Source organism: Ctenopharyngodon idella, chromosome 4, assembly GCF_019924925.1.
Source record: "Ctenopharyngodon idella isolate HZGC_01 chromosome 4, HZGC01, whole genome shotgun sequence".
In the NCBI taxonomy this organism is placed as follows: Eukaryota; Metazoa; Chordata; class Actinopteri; order Cypriniformes; family Xenocyprididae; genus Ctenopharyngodon; species Ctenopharyngodon idella.
Genome location: NC_067223.1, coordinates 23893409 through 23913256, shown reverse-complemented (window position 1 = coordinate 23913256; position 19848 = coordinate 23893409). Strand labels below are relative to the sequence as shown.

The following is a 19848-nucleotide window of genomic DNA, read 5'->3' as shown; positions in this document are numbered from 1 at the left end:
CGTGGAACATAACAGAACATTTCAGCAGGTTCAAGATAATTCATGTTAACTCAGAGAACATGATTCATTGTTTTAAACTGACAGACATAAAACAGTAATAATCTGCGTTCTCATGTATGTAGGTGCGCTGAACACTGTTACCGGAAACTCCTGAACTAAAGTAATAAGTAGAACGAGGAAGTAGTTGTGCAAGTAGTCCATTAAGAAATCATACAGGAAACAGCTGATTCTGTATCTCTTGTTATTTGATTTAGGTGTTTTCACAGCCCCACTGAAAGGAGCGTACATGTTCAGAGTCTCTGTATATGGTAATGGCCCAACTGGAGCAACTGCAGCCATTTTTAAGAATGGAGATCGTGTGGTTATTGCACATGAATATCAGGCTCAGAATTCGTTAAACTCCTCGAATGGAGTTGTGTTGATCCTGGAGGTTGGAGATGTTGTCTATGTGAGACTTTGGTCTGGCAGGAGGATATATGATGACCAGAATAACCACAACTCTTTCAGTGGTTATCTACTGTTTCCCTTAAGATAACAGGAGCTTTGCAGAATGTGATTCCAGTAATTCTGAACCTTCAGCGTATGATTTAAGATGAAAATCATGAAGAATCATTAACATATGAACCTGTATTAATGAGGACTAATGTGTGTTTGAAATTTGCACTAGATTACTGTATAAAAGTCAGTATAATACACTATATTCATTAGTTCTGATCTGTCTAGTTTGTATGAAGAGTTTCAGCACTGAGACAGACAGGACCCATGAATATCACATGTGACTCAAAAGTGTTTTTGTTAAAGTAGTAAACCTAATAATGTTAAATATCTTTTTAAGTGTATCTTGTTACTGATACTTGATCTGTATCTCTTCATCCTACAGAAATAAATAAGAGAATAAAGAGACATTGTGGCATTTTCTTTTCCTCATATTCTCATGAATATTTCCCCATCGATGCTTGATTTGAAGCACTCATATCATATTTATCAGTCCCACCAAGATTTTTATTTTATTTTTTGGTGATCAAAATGAAAAGAAAAAATAATAATAATAATCCAGCAATGTGCAGAAAATGTGCAATGTTTTATTTATCATTAAGACAGCACATTTACCACATTATGTATTATGTTAGATGCACAATAGTCATACATGACACAAAGGACAAACAAAATGCATAAATCTTGTATATTATGGTCGCTTACAAAAATCTGATACATTTTAAAGGCTCATTATTATGATTCATGGCTTAATATAAACACGTGATTAGTCGACTAATAGCTTAAATGAACGACTACTAGTCGACTAGAAAAATCTTTAGTCGAGGGCAGCCCTAGTCGAAAGATATGCGATCATAAAATATATGGGGTGTATGTGGACTTGTGTTAAACATTGAAATTTAGATGAATTGCATGTCATAGATCAATTTCAAGTGATTATGGAGTTCATTGAGAATACATTGTAGGCTAACGTCGGAGTTATTTTCATCATGTGGGGATGAACTCGGAGAACTACTTCTGCTACCTTGCCTCACTTCAGGGTCATTTTCTATCACGTTCATCGTCGTCATACTACTTCTAGTAGTAACCCCTTTCTCCATTGTTATGCAAATTATTCATTAGGTTTTACAAAACAGTTATTTTAAATTGTAATAATATTTCACAATATTACTGTTTTTACTGTATTTTTAATTAAATAAATGCAGCCTTTGTGAGCAGATGAAACTTCTTTTAAAAACATTAAAAATCTTACCGTGTCCAAATTTTGACTGGTAGTGTATATTTTACAAAATTATTTTTACTCTAAAATTACTATCAAACCAAAGCCATATATCTAACCAATTTGTGCTTGAAATTTTAAGTTGATATCACAAAAAATTAAGTTCCCATGATTTTTTGTTTAGGCGCTGTACCAAAAATAGCCACGAGGTGTCACCGACATTCTATTGATTTTTTTTTTATGCATTCTCTAATAAGTCTGGCCAATCACTGCTTAAATCAGACAGAGAAATAGCTTTTTCAGCTTCACTGATGCAATCTGGCAGTGGATATATTGGTCCTTTTACCACTGAAATCACACTAACCTACAGGAACGTCTTCACAAACATAGGGAACGCCTACAACCCAATTACAGGTAATTATCAATGAAATGGAGTCATAAAACTCAGTTTATAGTAATGAAAACCCTTCTGCTCCATTCAGACCTCTCTGCAGTTGTGTAATGTGTGTAAGAGAATTAAATGATCTACTATCTTTAAAAACTATTACAGTGTGTTTGGTAATGAAGAAATCATACAGGAAACAGCTGATTCTGTATCTCTCGTTATTTGATTTAGGTGTTTTCACAGCCCCACTGAAAGGAGCGTACATGTTCAGAGTCTCTGTATATGGTCATGCCCCAACTACAGCAACTGCAGACATTGTTAAGAATAGAGAGCGTGTGGTTATTGCACATGAATATCAGGCTCAGAATTCGTTACACTCCTCGAATGGAGTTGTGTTGATCCTGGAGGTTGGAGATGTTGTCTATGTGAGATTTTGGTCTGGCAGGAGGTTATATGATGAAAGCAGGTATAACCTCAACACTTTCAGTGGTTTTCTGCTGTTTCCCTTAAGATAACAGGAGCTTTGCAGAATGTGATTTCAATAATTCTGAACCTTCAGCGTATGATTTAAGATGAAAACCATGAAGAATCATTAACATATGAACCTGTATTTGGAGAGGTCACTAATTTATCTTTAAAATAAGGAAGACATACAACAGTCATATTCAGTCTGCCAGCAAAAATTTATATTTTTGTTGGGCTGCAACTAACGATTACTTTGATAATCGATTAGTTGGCTGATTTTTCTTTCTTTCTTTCTTTTTTTCTCTCTCTCTCTCTCGATTAATCGGATAAAAATCCTAATTTTTATATATTTTTATTTTATTGACAAAAAAAAAACCCCACTATTGCACATCTTGCCCAATGTACTTCAAAGAAACATGCCAATTGAATGCTATGAAAATATACAGTGCTTAATTTATTAGACTACCTGTCATAATAAAGAGAGAACACAAATATTTTAGGATTCTATCAAAAACTCGTTTAAAGCTAAAAATGGTATTGCCATTTATTAGGAAAATAAACTGAAACAATTAAATAGTTTCTAAATAATATTCACACATAATATCCAAAAAATGTTGTTATTGACTGTAATTGGGCATCTGAAATGTCTGAAGTGTTTTACTTTTTCCTGCTTTCTTGTAAAACAGTAAAATCAAAAATTCATGGATAACAACAATAAATATATTGTAGCTTTAGAAATGCTGCAACTAAAGTGCTAACACATACTGGTGGATTAACAGAAACATGAAAAATGATTTTAGCAACAATACTGATAGTTTAGGACAGCTGTGGCACAAACCATACATTGGGTATCAGATGTCCAATAACTTTAGCACTGTATATAGTGAATATAGTTTAAATCTCTACTCTACATTAAAAATGAAGATAGTAATAAAGATAATAAAGAAAAACACAAACTCACTGTTAACCAACAGGCAAGATAAATGTTCAGCAGGAACACACACATTCACTCAGGACACAATCACCTCTTACTGTCATTTCTTTATCCTGTAATATAGGCTATAAAAATCTTATATTTATATTCAATGTTATCCCTTTACAGTTACTACTCTCGTAAAATACTTGAATGACATGTTGATTTTTAAATCTAAATTTAACTTTAAACAACAGATATTTCAGCAAGATTAATATTTTTGTGCTGAATACTAATTGTCTCCCTCTCTCCCGCGTTCCGTCTGTCTTACGCGGGTGTGCGTGCCGGCACTTATTCAGTAAATTTTTAAGTTTAACGCAGACTGTCAGGACTTTTTCCTTCCAGTCAACTTTCCATGAATATGCTTTGGCACAGCACTCTGTGAACAGCCAGCTCTTTCAGCAGTGACCCTCTGTGGCTTACCCTCATTGTAGAGGGTAAGCCACAGAGGTATTCATTGTATTGCCACATTGTATTGCCACATAAGTTGCCACTAAAAGAATAGACTTGATTGTGTAATCACATATTATTTATTTCAATAATCTAAATGTGTAAAAATAATTATTTTTAGTATAAAGTTAATGCGTGTCAATTTTAAAAAAGGAGTTTTTCCTCACTTTCAATAAAATAAAATATTTTGTCAGCCACATATGGTAAAAATGAGCTATTATTTATTTTTTCAATCTATCCACAACAAATATTTCCATTTAAATTAATATAAAAAAATGTTGTGACTTCTGGATAATGATTTCATGTAATTTCAGTGCTTAACTTCATTAATGAGAGTGGCATATTTAATCTAAATGTGGAAATGTTCAAATGGAAAACAGAGTTTAAAATCATTGTAACACTTGCAGTGATCAGATCATATGAAGTAGCACTGAACTGAAAAAAGGGCCATTGTCAGCAGTAAAGTGCTTATTCACTGAAGGTACTACCAATAACATTTTATAAATGAACTGTACTAACAAAATTCTAACAACAATCTCAGTTAAGTGCAGTTCTATGTTCAATCTTATGAAACAACACTTTTCACAATGCTGCTGCAGTAATGTTACTCAAGTCAGTGTGATGGCTGTGACTGAATACTGTCTGTGAGTCTGAAGTTTGAAAAAAGTGTGTTAGCCTGCCATTTTTTTAGATGTGTGATCCAAACCCCGAGCTTAGACTTAAGCCCTATTCGGACGGGACTAGTTTTACATGGAGAGGTGGGGTAAAGTAATTTTTACTAGAGCTTCTCAGTGATGTTAGTCACTGAGAGCAATGGACAATGTCAGTAAAGATTACAGCAACTTTTATCTTCTGTAAAAAGGTCCAGAAAAATGACCTGTGGAGGTAATTTCTACAGCTTATGAGGTGAGCGTCTGTCTTCACCTCTATTGGTGAGGGCTCATTCCACAAGAAGTATGGCAACTTCTAACGCCTTATTGTCAGGGGTCTCCCTTCAGAAAGTATTTGATGCTGCGGGATAGGATGGGCCTCCCCAAACACCTTTATAAGGTTTTATCCTTCTACACCTGGCGCTCAAGTGCTCTCGTCCTGAGTTGTGCCTGTACAGTTTCACTCAAGGACAGAAATTAGTCAGTGTGATGCAGTGGGCATCTCCTTCCACACAGTGTCGTCATTTGATGCAGCACAAGTTTCCTGGAAAGGGAACATCTCAGGTTATGACTGTAACCGTTGTTCTCTGAGATGGAGTCCCTTTGGCATACTTCATGAATGCCTGTGAGGACCTTGCTTCTAATACGTACCAGCTTCCCTATGTGGTTTCTGTGGTGCGCGGTCACACGTCACATGGTGATGCGGCACCAATCAGGATTGGACTAGTTGCATACGTGCTTCAGAGGCATTCCCCATAGTGTCCTCATTCGACGCATCTCATTCCCTCCTGAGGAAACAAAGGTTACAGTCGACACCCAAAACATATTTGCAGTCTAAAGTCTATTGGACAGTTTAAACAATTACGCAAGTTGTCTTTAAAACTAAGAGAACATTAATTCAGTTGATTCAGTACATCGCTAGAAACCGAGAGCACAATAATGTTGATTTTTATAACGGTTTTAATGCTCAATGTGTGGGCTATATCGGCAGATGATGTACTTTCACCAAACATAAACATCCTTGAAGAACTGGGGAAAATAAAGACCATTGAAACAATAATGAAATCTCTGGAGACTGAAATGGAGCGACTAAGAACAGAAAACGAAGGTAATGTGATGGACACTACATACATGACAGGGTAGACCCAGAATAAAATGAAATGCAATAATTTGCATATTTATAACACCATATTGCTCATACTGTGATGTCAGCTGTCTAATCTACTAGGTTGACAAAGATTAAGAAAGTGAATCTATATCTCATTTTCTGTCCATGTATGCACTGATCATTTCTTGAATAATTATTTTAGAGCAGGCAAAAGAACTGAAGACTTTGTATGATACAACGATTGACACAAAGATCAAAATGGATGAACTAATAAAGCAGAATACAGGTAACAAAATAGCTCTATGCAATTGCTGTTCATACAGAGTTTAAGTTACACTCTCTGTTTAAAAAGTACAATAAAAAAATATAAACTAATTACAAATGATCTCATTACAAGTTTATGTTTTGGCTCCTAAACTGGCTTTCTCAGCCGCTGTGTTGACCTCGTTTGGACCACAATGTGTTGGACCCTGTGATAATGGTTACACACTCTGATTTATATATTATACTTGGAAAAGTTAAGTGCTCTTAATGATGAAGTCAGCCAGGGAATGTAAAACAAGAACAAAGCTAATGTACAATGCTTAAAATTAATAAAAAGGAAAGAAATAAAAAGAAAAATGAAACAAATTGACTGGCCACACACTGGAGTGACCAGTTTATTTCTTTGAGCAGAAAGCTTAATGGAAAAACACTTAAAATGGTTTGTAATGTTTTGTCATCAATGCAGCACTGACTACAAAGCTCAAAAAATTGGAGGAGAAGACCGATGCTTCAGGTAAATAATTAACAATTAAGTCCCTTTGCCTTTATTTTGAAGTTTAGGGCCATGAAATAAGATCTAACAAGTAATAGCATTACATTGATGAAATGAAAAGATACTTGAAGGATGTTTCTTTTTGCTTGCTTGTTCATTTTCTTCTCCCCTTCTTTTTTCCAGAAAGGGTGAAAGTAGCGTTTTCAGCCACACTGTCAGCTTTAGGGAATAACCACAAATTTATTGGCCCTTATAAAGAAGCAACCTCTCTTGTGTATGAAAATGCATTAACTAACATTGGAAATGCTTACGACACAAATACAGGTATCATCACATTGCTCAAGGAAATTGTAAACATGATGCTATAAAATTTTATCAGGTCATTTGTAAACTGTTTGAAGAACCCAAGTTTCTACCGTTATCAACAGGAATCTTCACTGCACCAGTAAAAGGAGTGTATTACTTCAACTTTGTGCTCTTCAATCCTCATGCCATGTCGACTGGTTTGAGGTTGCTAAAAAATGGCAATTTTGTGGTCGGAGCAACCGATAACCCTCCCGGGCAAGACACAGAGGACACTGCGAGCAACGCTGTCTGCCTTCTGCTGGAACAAGGGGACCAGATACATCTTCAGCTTTGGGAGAACCGTCATATCTACACAGATGGTAACAGACGTAACACCTTTAGTGGACACCTTCTTTTTACTATGTAAAATTTCCATGCACTGCTTTGTATTGTTTGTTTTTTCATTATTCTTTAATTTATTACTAAATCTGTATCAGTCAAACAATATAATTTTTAATGTGAATGTTTGCAATTATACTTGAATGTCATAAATAATTTTCCATGCATATAGCTTGAATAAATTCATATATTTTGTAAAAGAAACATTAGGACTACTGAAAGAGCAACAATTTAAGTAAAAATACGTACTACCACCTACAATATACATGTGTTCAAGATGTAATTTTCTATTTATTTGGGGGAAATATAATCCAGCTTTATCACAGTATTTTGTCAGCTATGATAGCTTTAGTGAAAGTTCTACCAGGAAGACTCTAATGTTACGTCATTCATTCATAACTAATACATCTCTCCCAATCACTGCTTGACACTTGGAGCATAAGTACTGAACTTTCTTCTTTACATTCACAGTTGATGATGCTGATGTTCCCTTCCCTGTTTGGAAATATTCAATTCAAAAGCAAAGCAGCTTTACAGAAAATGTGTGTCAACATTACAATTTAGAGTAATCTGTTATCAGAGTTGACTGTCCAAATTATGTAATTTCAGCTAACAATGTATTAATTTAAGGCAGAAACAATGAGCTCATAATGGATACATGATAACAATGTTTAGGATATATAGAAAAAATTGGAACGAAAATTGAAATAGTCATTAGACTTTTTCATAGTCCATTAAATTACTGACATATTTGAAGTTTAAATTAAGCTTCTATGAACATTTGCGTAAATGTCCCTTTTGTGATGCATGCTATATTACTGCGATTGTTCTATTCTATTATTCTACTGCGATGGAAAAATGTTAATAATTTGAACAATGGAAAATGTGAAATGCTACAGTGGTCCTTTTAAGTCCATGTCAGCCTATCATTCCTAGTATTCTGTCACATCAACTACTCGCGTTTTAATCATATTGCTAATGGAGAGCAAAATCTTTTCATTTCAAATCTCAGAAGTATCCAGGTCCTCTCCTTTGTGAATTTCTTCTTTCGTCTTCGAATTTTGTCTCAGAAATCACTTTCATTGAGGACTCTCCGGGCCTACTACTACTCGGCTACCAATGTTCATCAGCATTCTGGCGTCATCAGTACATCAGCCATCAGTGCTGTGAGTTTGTCACTTACAATGTGCATTTGAAAGCAACATGACCCTAACAAACTTACAATGAGAAGCGTTAACAGGCCTGTTGTCCAACAAAAGAGAATATTTAATGACATGATTTTACTCGTACTCACTTCATAACGTCCAGTGTTTGAAATAATTTCCTTTTGTGATCTGATGTGGCTTCGATTCATAGTATGAGGTAGAAATACTAAAAGTTTTACGAAGTGTTAGTTTTTATGAAAACTAACACTTGATGAAAAACAAAAACTTTTATTTTACATTCAATTACCACTATAGTCAACAGAATAGTGACCAATATATGTGTGTGTGTGTGTGTGTGTATATATAAATATATATATATATATATATTTTGGGGTGCAATGGAAGAAAATAAGAACAAATAATCAAACTACAAGGAACAGCACAAATAAATACAGTAGAGCAAAGATACAAATAAAATAAACAGTGCTTTTAGAGTTTTTCAGGTATCTAACAGTAGTTTTCAGGTACAGAAATAGTAGCTAATCAAATGTTAAACAACATTGCATATAATCTTCACTGTATAACTTAAAGAATTATCATTATTAATTACAGTTATAATGTATAAAGTTACAAAATCTATTCAGTCAAGAGCAATGAGTGATTTCCTTGTCTTTTGTTGTTTGATTAACAATAAAAACACATTCAGACAGCAGGAATATTAGGCTGCTGTCACTTTAAGACATAATGCACGGATACAGTACACTGATACTGAACACATGCGTTCTTTCTCCAGTGTTCAAGTTCACTTAAGACATAACCTACTATGTTTGCTAGGACACACGCCAAGACAGGCGTGCTGACATCATTTTTGTGTAATGTATAGTTTTGTTTATGTTCATGTTTATGTTTTCATGTCTTTTATTTTGTAGTTTGATTCATGCTTGTTTGTGTCATGCTTCCCTTGCTCCTCATGCGCTCCCTTAGTTATTCACAGTGTCCGAAACCACCTACTTCTCTACTATATACTAGGCGAAAAGCAGTAGGCGAGCGAATAAGTATGTCCGAAACCTCAGTATTCATAAATGAGTAGTCGAGAAGTTCCCGGATGGGCTACTGTTTCCACCTAGATTTTTGAGCGCTCATCCGATGGATACTTTTCTATCCCAGGAGGCCACGGGAGAGGATACATCATAATCGAACACGGAGGAGAAAAGCGACATGGGTGTTTTCAAATGTGAGTATTGAAAACCAAAAACACGATTCCTTGTGTTAAAATCGCATTTGTTGAACTACTATAGAGTAAACTGTTGAATGTGTAAAGATACTAGACAGTGTAGTTGTGATTTTGCAGTAAAAACATGTTTTATTATGTACAGATAACAGGGGAGCTCTAGTAAACACACATAACTTAATTCTCCAAAGTGGATTTACATATTCTGAACCATATACATCTTAAAGATGCTTACTAAATGTTTATTTAACATCTGACAGGAAAATCTTCTTTAACTATTAAAGATGAGCACATCACAACATGAAATAGACATCTGAGTGATTGATGTGTGTGTACTATTATGTAGAATTCACTGTTGCCTACACTGTTTACAACATAAGTTATCTATTGTATTTGTAGAGTTGATAAAATGTGTTGTGTTGGATAAAAAGCGAGTTAACACATCAGCAACTACCTCAACATGTGAATGTAGTGTTGAGCACATGAATCTCAGAGGAAACTTGAATCTTGTCTGATGTTACAGGGACAGATGATCATGTGTGTTTATCCGGTGGAGAGAGGCTGATGAAGGAACGATGCCATCAAAGGCTTTGAGTGAGTATACTACAGACATGAATACAAAATCTACTTAAATCTTAAGTTGTAGTTTACTTTAATTATTGTAATTTCAAACAGGGTTATTACAGCACTTTTGTGATTCTTGATTTATGTACATTTGCTGCAGAGCTTTTGTGGTGGAGCAGGACCTGCAAGGAAAGGTGACGGCGGCATTTGTGGGGAAAAAAAGGGAAAACCCGAAACAAAAATATAAAGTAAGATCATTTTGTTACTTTTAATACAGAAATCAAATGACATTGTGCTATTAAAATGACAAATGTATTATGTTTGTGCATTTTTGTAGGATGTGAAATGTCCTCAGACTGGTGTGAGCACTGAGAGCCACAGCAGATCCTGGAAATGGTGTAGAGCCATGGATGAGACCCTCCATCACTCCTCCTGCCCTTACTGCCTCATCTGGACTGATGTTGCTGTGGTCTCTTCATCCTCAGTGAGCCCAGAGCCAGCGAGAGCATCTAGACAAGACCAAAAAACATTGAGGATGTGATTTTGGTCAAGTTTGTTCTGCTGGTTTCCGTTCATTCAATGGAGCTTCAAAAGCATCATCAAATAATGTCATGAATCTTCTGGAAGACAGGCTCCATTGACTGATACTGAATGAATAGAAACTAGCAGGACAAACTTGACCAAATTCACCTTTTGTGTTCAGAAGGAAGAAAAATACACAGAGATTGAACAACGTAAAGTCGAGTAAATAATGACTGAATTTATATGTTTGGGTGAACTAACCCTTTATGCCCCCAAATAGAAATTGAATGAAATGTACACTACCAGTCAAAAGTTTGGACACGGTAAGGTTTTTTATAAGCTAATTTGCATAGCTAATTTTTTTTTAAGCTAAGTTCGTCTGCTCACCAAGGCTGCATTTATTTGATTAAAAATACAGTAAAAACAGTAATATTGTGAAATATTATTACAATTTAAAATAACTGTTTTCTATTTGAATATATTTTATAAAGTAATTTATTCCTGTGATCAAAGCTGAATTTTCAGCATCATTACTCCAGTCTTCAGTGTCACATGATCCTTCAGAAATCATTCTAATATGATGATTAGATGCTCAAGAAACATTTATTGTGTACAATTTTTTTTTTTTTTCAGGATTCTTTGATGAATAGAAAGTTCAAAAGAACAGCATTTATTTGAAATATAATCTTTTGTAACATTATAAATGTCTTTACTGTCACTTTTGATTGATTTAATGCATCCTTGCTGAATAAAAGTATTAATTTCTTTAATTTCTTTTCAAAAAAATTCAAATAAAAATTCTTACTGACCCCAAACTTTTGAACGGTGGTGTATAATGTTACAAAAGCTTTGTATTTCAGATAAACACTGTTCTGTTGAACTTTCTATTCATCAAGGAATCCTGAAAAAGAAATATTGTACACAAATATATAATATATAATACAATTGTACAAAATAAATGTTTCTTGAGCAGCAAATCAGCATATTAGAATGATTTCTGAAGGATCATGTGACACTGAAGACTGGAGTAATGATGCTGAAAATTCAGCTTTGCCAACACAAGAATAAATTACATTTTAAAATATTTTCAAACAGAACACAGTTATTTTAAATTGTAATAATATTTCACAATATTGCTGTTTTTACTGTATTTTTAATTAAATAAATGCAGCCTTGGTGAGCAGAAGAGACTTTTTAAATCATTAAAAATCTTACCGTGTTCAAAGTTTTGACTGGTAGTGTATATTTTACAAAATTAATTTTTACTCTAAAATTACTATCAAACCAAAGCCATATATCTAACCAATTTGTGTTTGAAATTTTAAGTTGATATCACAAAAATTTAAGTTCCCATGAGATTTTGTTTAGGCACTGTACCAAAAATAGCCACGAGGTGTCACCGACATTCTATTGATTTTTTTTAATGCATTCTCTAATAAGTCTGGCCAATCACTGCTTAAATCACTACTAAGTTCAGTACTTAGAGAACTGACCGCCACCGTTACAGAGCAGAAAGAAAACATCAGAGCTTTAGAGACTCAACTGAGGGAACAACAGACGTTTATCCTGGAAGAGATGAACAAGAAAAATGAAGGTATCTCACCAAAACATTCACTCTTTTATCAATGATCCTCAAAGTAAAACACCTGCAATACATTGTATAGTGTAAAGTTGAGTGTATACTGTGTAAATTGTGTTATCTACTACAATAATCAGTGTAAATGTCATTTAACAGAATCTTTATTCATTCACAGAAATTTCAAATCTTACTCTGAGTCAAGTGGAGTTGAGAAAGGAAAATAGAGGTGAAAGTGTGCTTGAATGATGTTAAATTCAGTGTATACATTCTCAGTGTAATACAGTAATATATCACAATATTGCTTATGTTTTTCAATAACAGACAGAGAAATAGCTTTTTCAGCTTCACTGATGGAATCTGGCGGTGGATATATTGGTCCTTTTACCACTGAAATCACACTAACCTACAGGAACGTCTTCACAAACATAGGGAACGCCTACAACCCAATTACAGGTAATTATCAATGAAATGGAGTCATAAAACTCAGTTTATAGTAATGAAAACCCTCCTGCTCCATTCAGACCTCTCTGCAGTTGTGTAATGTGTGTAAGAGAATTAAATGATCTGCAGTCTTTCAAAACTATTACAGTGTGTTTGGTAATGGACTACTTGCACTGAGCTTTGTAATAATCTGCGTTCTCATGTATGTAGGTGCGCTGAACACTGTTACCAGAAACTCCTGAAATGTAGTAAGTAGGACGAGGAAGTAGTTGTGCAAGTAGTCCATTCAGCAATCATACAGGAAACAGCTGATTCTGTATCTCTTGTTATTTGATTTAGGTATTTTCACAGCCCCACTGAAAGGAGCGTACATGTTCAGAATCAATGTACATGGTAACGGACCAACTCCATCAGCTGCCTCCATTTATAAGAATGGAAAGCATGTGGTTATAGCAAATGATTATCAGTCTCACGATCAGGGTGGGTTAAACTCCTCGAATGGAGTTGTGTTGATTCTGGAGGTTGGAGATGTTGTCTATGTGAGACTTGTGCCTGGCAGGAGGGTATTTGATAACCAGAATAACTACAACTCTTTCAGTGGTTACATACTGTTTCCCTTAAGATAACAGGAGCTTTGCAGAATATGATTCCAGTATTTCTGAACCTTTACTGTATGAATTAAGATGAAAATTATGAAGAATCATTAACATATGAACCTGTAATTTGGTAATTTGTAAATTTGCAGTAGATTACTGTATAAAAGTCAGTATAATACACTATATTCATAAGTTCTGATCTGTCTATACATGTAAGTTTGTATAAAGAGTTTCAGCACTAAGACAGACAGGACCCTTGAATATCACATGTGACTCAAAAGTGTTTTGTTAAAGTAGAAAATCTAGAATGTTAAATAATACTTTTAAGTGTATCTTGTTACTGATACTTGATCTGTATTTCTTCATCCTACAGAAATAAATAAGAGAATAAAGAGACATTGTGGCTTTTTCTTTTCCTCATATTTTCATGAATATTTGCCCAACAATGCTTGATTTGAAGCACTCATATCATATTTATCAGTCCCACCAAGATTTTGTTTGTATTTTGTGATAAAAAATAAAATAAATACATTAAAAAAAAATCCAGAAATGTGCAGAAAATTTGCTGTTTTATTTATCATTAAGACAGCACATTTACCAGATTATGTATTATTAGATGCACAATAGTCATACATGACACAAAGGACAAACAAAATGCATAAATCTTGTATATTATGATCTATTACAAAAGTCTAATACATTTTAAAGGCTCATTATTATGATTAATGGCTTAATATAAACACGTGATTAGTCGACTAATAGCTTAAATGAACGACTACTAGTCGACTAGAAAAATCTTTAGTCGAGGGCAGCCCTAGTCGAAAGATATGCGATCATAAAATATATGGGGTGTATGTGGACTTGTGTTAAACATTGAAATTTAGATGAATTAGAGGTCAATTTCAAGTAATTATGGAGTTATCCTTTTAAGCTCAAAATGTGCTGTCCAGAAGTGTTTCTCTTAAGGTCCTTTTTATTACTTACTGTATATGTGTGGCCTTCTAACCTTAAAATTGTACATTGTTTATTTGTTTGAACCGTTGGGCTTAAACTGTAATGTCAACACATTAATAAATGCAATATCAGCTCAAAAGGTTACACATTTTTTTTCCATAAAATTTGGTACACATACTCGTTTTCACAAATTTCACATGTACAAATATGTCAATTTTCAATTTTGTTTATGTTGCTATTATGCTCTGTGTAATGCGTTCATGCAATAACTGTAAGTACTATTATACCTTTATATCTTATTAGTATATGTTGTGCATGTGATTGCTGATGTTTATATTGTTCGAGTTTAGACGATACTAGTGTTTGTTTATACAATTGCTTACAGCAGCATAATATTCAGTGTAGTACTGTATTTTTGTTAACTTTGTGACATTTGTTGAATATATTTTCTGTACTGTTACTGATTTCTCTGTGTTGTAATTAGTGCAATGAGACATACATGTTAGATGAATACTATTGTAAATTTATTTCCTTTGTAGACCATATAATATCACAGCTGCATATCTCAGAAGCATATTCAAGATTGTAAAAAAAAAAAAAAAAAAAATGTTCATTTTCAAGAATCACTTCTCCACTCCGGATTCTCTGACCGGAATCTGATCCATATTTGGCCGCCTCAATCAGCTAAAACTTAATTGTAGTCGGACTTCACTACACAGAAAGCGTGTCTTCATGGTCTGTGTCACATTTGGACTTCATGGGTGTGGCCAACGGTGCCAAGGAGGGATTTGTAGGGTTGAAAATAATCAAAGATATTTGAAAATTAACAAAAGACATTTGCTTTACTGTTTTTGAACCCTGTCTTTCTTACCACAAGGGCCATTTGGAATTCCTTAAAGGGTTAGTTCACCCAAAAATGAAAATTATGTCATTTATTACTCGCCCTCATGTCGTTCCACACCCGTAAGACCTTCGTTGATCTTCGGAACACAAATGAAGATATTTTTAATAAAATCCGATGGCTCAGTGTGGCCTGCATTGAAAGCAATTTAATCTACACTTTCAAATGGCCAGAAAGGTACTAAAGTTATATTTAAAACAGTTCGTGTGACTATAGTGGTTCAGCCTTAACCGATGTTGGTTGACAGTCTTTGTTTTACCGTTCTTGATGATTAAGAAACAGCAGATTGGTCAAGCGGATGGTTTTGTGAATCACTTATGAAATTGAGATGACTGACAGTGATGACCAATGGATAAATGATAAAGCAACGGAAGAAAATCAACGTACATCAAAGAAATCAGTGTTGGCTGAATATGTTTATTACAGCTTTAAAAAGATTTGAAACTTTTTTGTTGACTGAATGATTAAAAAAATAGAATAATAAATAGTATTGCTTTATTTTCAAGGCTTACATAAATAAATAGGCTACTGTCCCAAGAATTTATTACAGGTGTTTATTCCCTGTATGATTTTTTTTTTTTTTTTTTTTTTGTAAAAGGAGGAATACAGAATCTTATTCTTGCAACATTTCACATTTGTATTGCCAAATAAATTGCAGCGTTGCTGTATACAATTAAAACGGTGCAAAATGAAAATAATACAAGCAACAAGTTAAGAACAGAAGTTTTTCTTTTCATCTCTCTCACCGAGGCGCCTGGATCTCTTTCAGCAACTTTCTTTGTCTCCCTCGCTGACACGTGATTTACACCTTCAGCTATATTGTCCTGCACCCCCACCGTGAAGCTACTGAACTCTCCCAACCCCCATATCTGAGACTAAAAACAAGAAGTTGCAAAAGAACAATTCAGACTTTAGCTTAATATTTTAAAGCGTAGCCCATAGACGACGAATGAATTAAATCATTTACATCTCGTAGTATTTTTGTCATAAAGGTTTAATTATTAAATATTTCATTATTCAATGATTGAAGAATTCAAACAGAATCAGATGCTTTGCTTGATCAGATGATTTACCCTGCCAGATTTCACTATGCCAGATTCAAAATGGTACAGACTTCCCACTCATGTTCACCCTAGGCTGCAGACACTCCACACACTCGCCATGAACAACATTCTCAACCCAATAATTAGTCTAAATTCCATAGGGATCCTGGGATCCTTCCAATCGTCTTAAAAAAATAAAATAAAAAAATCTGGATAACAAATCCTATAAAGTTTTATTTATTTATAGAGCTGCTGTTTGTTATACAAATGTAAATTCAGTCTATTGGATAATATTTGTTACTTGGTGTAAAAAGGAAATTTTAGACCAAATTTTATAGCCTATAAATGTAAGCCAAAAAAAAGGTGTAACAAATAAATGTGTTTAAGAACTGCAGGACACTATGAACCCGTGTCATTGATATTTCTGACCAACGCTTATACCACTTGACTACGAATTGACTTTCTGCGAAATGCCCAGGGACGCGTTTCCCGAAAGCATTGTTAGCCAACTCTGGTTGTAAGTCCCATTGAACTTGTATTAAACAAATGCAAAATAATTAATAATAACTTTGTGATCACATTCAAACCCTCAAGTCTCAAGATTGGCAGCAGTAACTAAATTGGAGTCCTTATATGAATGTCTTAATTTAGTGCGGACTGCTTATGAATCCAGACAAAGAGCCAGGTCTGAGAACAATTATACCCCGTTTCCTCCACCTGTCATTACTGAACATCAGGGCAGACCTCGATACAGCATTTATAAGACAGCGTTCAATCTGTCGACGAATTTACAGTGTTGCAACTTCAAATCAATTATGGTGAGTAAAGAACAACTTAGTGTAATTAAGTAGTACAAAGTCAAGAGTCAGTTTCTTACAGTCCACTTGGACATGATGGAAGAAGTAGCACTTAAAGGTGCAGTACGCAATTTCTGAAAAACGCTGTTGAAAGAACCAAGCACCAAGCAGTCAGTCAGAAGTAGGGGACGTAATCAGTTATAGAACTATGTGCTAACTTCCAAATTTGAAGTCTACAGCAAAATGGACCAAGCACCAAAAGCCAAAGAGCTCATAATTAAGACTTGTTTCTTTTAGTGTTTAAATTATTGATGCGTAACCTTGACCTTATTATACTTTTACCACACATTATTAACTCTGGTTTCAATTTATCTCAGGCACATAGATGGAAGCCACAAACTTGTGAGATGGAGGATGGTGTTCCATGGTTGTGTTGGTGGTTTCAGTTGTACTATCATCTACCTTGCCTGTATCTAGGGTGAGGTGTGATCATGGACTCGAAAACACTGGTGTTGCCCGTTTCATGCTTTACAGGAGAGGATTAAACAGACATAGTGTTATTACTGGCAGGTCAGTGCATAATCAAAGAATTGAGAGGTTATGAGCAGAGCTAAATTGAGTAGTGTCATTTCAGTTTGTTAATCTTTTCAACTTTATGGAGGAGCACGGTGTGTTAGATTCACTTAATGAGCTCCATTTATTTTGTCACCGAGACTTCATTATATTATACAGAACCAGTGGAATAACAATGGTCTATCAACACAACGGGGGCAAACTCTTCTTCAGCTGTGGCAAAGGGGCATAGTCAACAATGCAGGAATGCATAACTCAAGTATGAATGTATTGATGACAACATAACACTCTCAGACTTACAGACAAATAATAATGCTGTTGTTCCATCAATTAATACCATCAATGACACAACGATGCATAAACTTCAGCAGACTTTTGATCCATTTGAAGGAAATCATGGTATAGATTTGTCTTGCAACCGTGTACAATTTCTAGAAGAATGACATTCCTAAAATAATCTACATACACTAAAAAGGAACAAAAAATCCCTCTCAACAGATATTTATGATTTGACTTGAAGACTAAGAGCACATTAAACAGAAAAGGTCAACACAGAATATTTACTTACCGTAGTTGTGTAATGCACAGAAAAATGAACACTTGCCATTGCCATGCTTTGTGATCGCTTTAAAACACTTATTGTCATAGCTTTAAGTTTATAGTTTCAGTTTTCTGTTTATGGGATAAGACCTTTATCAATGTGAATCTGTGAGCTGAAAGCTTTATGTTTACAGTTTACATCCATGTGTCTTTAAATGTTCTACTTTAAAAAATGGTTTCACAGTTTCACGTTTCATTACTTTTATCAGTTTGGCTACGGAGAAAACAAATTGACTGATCTATTATTTGTTTTAACATTTGATGTCCTTTGTTGAATAGGATGACTAACTATCAGCATTAATTCTGCATCAGTAGAATCTGCTGGAGACATGCATTGCACATACATTGACCCACAGGAGAAAAAACACAAGTTTAAATCTTGATTAAAACAAACCTAATAATTGTTTACTATATCTGGCAATTCATAGGGATCTAAACCACTTGTACATTTTATTAGCCTTAGAATCTTTCTGTTACGACAAAGATAAATTTGTATTAAAGACTAGCTTATTGGAGAAGTTTGAGAATTATTGGATTCATAATGGTTCTTCTTATAAAAACTAAAAAGGTAGCCAGACTTTCACAGCAAAAATAAAACTCAAGTGTGTTTGTTGGTCCATGAATTGTCCATGCAAAATGGTCACAACATAAGCAGGCAAAAATTTCAAGCTCCAATACAAAGCAAAAAGTTAATAAATATAGCTGCGAGCAGCAATTGTCGGGGTTCAAGCGCTTTAAGGCCTTTATGACAAGTGTGCTGATGGGGTCTAGGCTGACCAAAAATGTAGGGCTGACACAATTCAACACATTCATGATAAGAATACAGAAATGAACAGGGTTAAAGATTAATACTTAATACACTCTACGCATGCTTACACACAGATGCACAACATTTTTTGTTTTAGATCCAGATATTTGAAATAAATTATGTGATTGTAAATGTTACAGTGATTTATAATGTCTAAATTGGAATTATAGAACAATATTAGGGCGTTTTATGACAAAATTACTATTATAAACACAAGATGGCAGCAGAGAACCACTCATTGGCTCACTTTTGTTTTGAAAGTGTCTGTTTTTGGCTTTCCACCAGTAATCTACACTAAAGTAAGGCAAATTTTCCACATTGACTTCATTAAATGTGCTAAAACACACACACACACACACACACACACACACACACACACACACACACACACACACTCTCTCTCACACTCAAAGTTTTGTGTTTAAGATATAGACATTTTTTAGAAATGATTAGTAATAAACTGCCTACTGTCTAAAATGGCTATAACAAAACCAAAATATCATTTTCAGGTCTCACTGTACTCATAATGTGATATAATTGCAAAAACTAATATCTAAAATGAGCAAATGAAGAGGTAAACCTTAAAAAAGGTGATTTGTAATGATTTTATAAAGTTTAAATATGATTTCTTATGATAATATCCTCAAAAAGAACTATATTATTGAGCAGAATGAGCCAATGAGTGGTTCTCTGCTGCCATCTGGTGAACAAAATGGCAATTTCTTAAAAAACTATCCTTTCATTTCCTTTAATCCCTCCCTATTCTAGTTTATGCTACATTGTGCAATGTCTGAAACTTGTATTGTGAGCACTTCTTGTGTCTATTTGCCTCTTCTTGTTGTATTCCTCACTTGTAAGTCACTTTGGATAAAAGCATCTGCCAAATGAATACATGTAAATGTAATGTA

At 34.4% G+C, this 19848-nt stretch overlaps 3 protein-coding genes and 1 long non-coding RNA gene across 23 annotated transcripts in view; 3 read left to right on the top strand and 1 right to left on the bottom strand.

The window, feature by feature from the left end:
- The window catches only part of cbln14 (cerebellin 14), a 31994-nt gene extending 24545 nt beyond the window's left edge, over positions 1-7449 (top strand). The window contains exons 1-5 of one of the 2 annotated variants that reach the window (XM_051892065.1): positions 5425-5745; positions 5948-6031; positions 6476-6523; positions 6686-6826; positions 6931-7449. In XM_051892065.1, the coding sequence (XP_051748025.1) occupies positions 5577-5745; positions 5948-6031; positions 6476-6523; positions 6686-6826; positions 6931-7214 (726 nt within the window). In that variant the 5' untranslated portion in view covers positions 5425-5576 and the 3' untranslated portion in view covers positions 7215-7449. Of the gene's footprint in view, positions 1-5424; positions 5746-5947; positions 6032-6475; positions 6524-6685; positions 6827-6930 lie in introns of those variants that run through there. The other variant, XM_051892066.1, reaches the window with a different exon arrangement.
- LOC127511192 (cerebellin-1-like) overlaps positions 1-13660 on the top strand; it is a 127130-nt gene extending 113470 nt beyond the window's left edge. For 3 of the 7 annotated variants that reach the window (XM_051891907.1, XM_051891906.1, XM_051891905.1), the window contains exon 5: positions 431-575. In XM_051891907.1, the coding sequence (XP_051747867.1) occupies positions 431-535 (105 nt within the window). In that variant the 3' untranslated portion in view covers positions 536-575. Of the gene's footprint in view, positions 1-254; positions 576-13007 lie in introns of those variants that run through there. The other 4 variants (XM_051891901.1, XM_051891902.1, XM_051891900.1 and 1 more) reach the window with 2 other exon arrangements.
- The window catches only part of LOC127511224 (uncharacterized), a 239084-nt gene that overhangs the window by 167377 nt on the left and 51859 nt on the right, over positions 1-19848 (bottom strand). The gene's annotated exons all lie outside the window — the stretch shown is intronic.
- Positions 9572-12149, top strand: LOC127511268 (uncharacterized). The gene is made up of 3 exons (XR_007929943.1): positions 9572-10156; positions 10287-10374; positions 10464-12149. It is a non-coding gene; the product is annotated as an uncharacterized LOC127511268 (long non-coding RNA).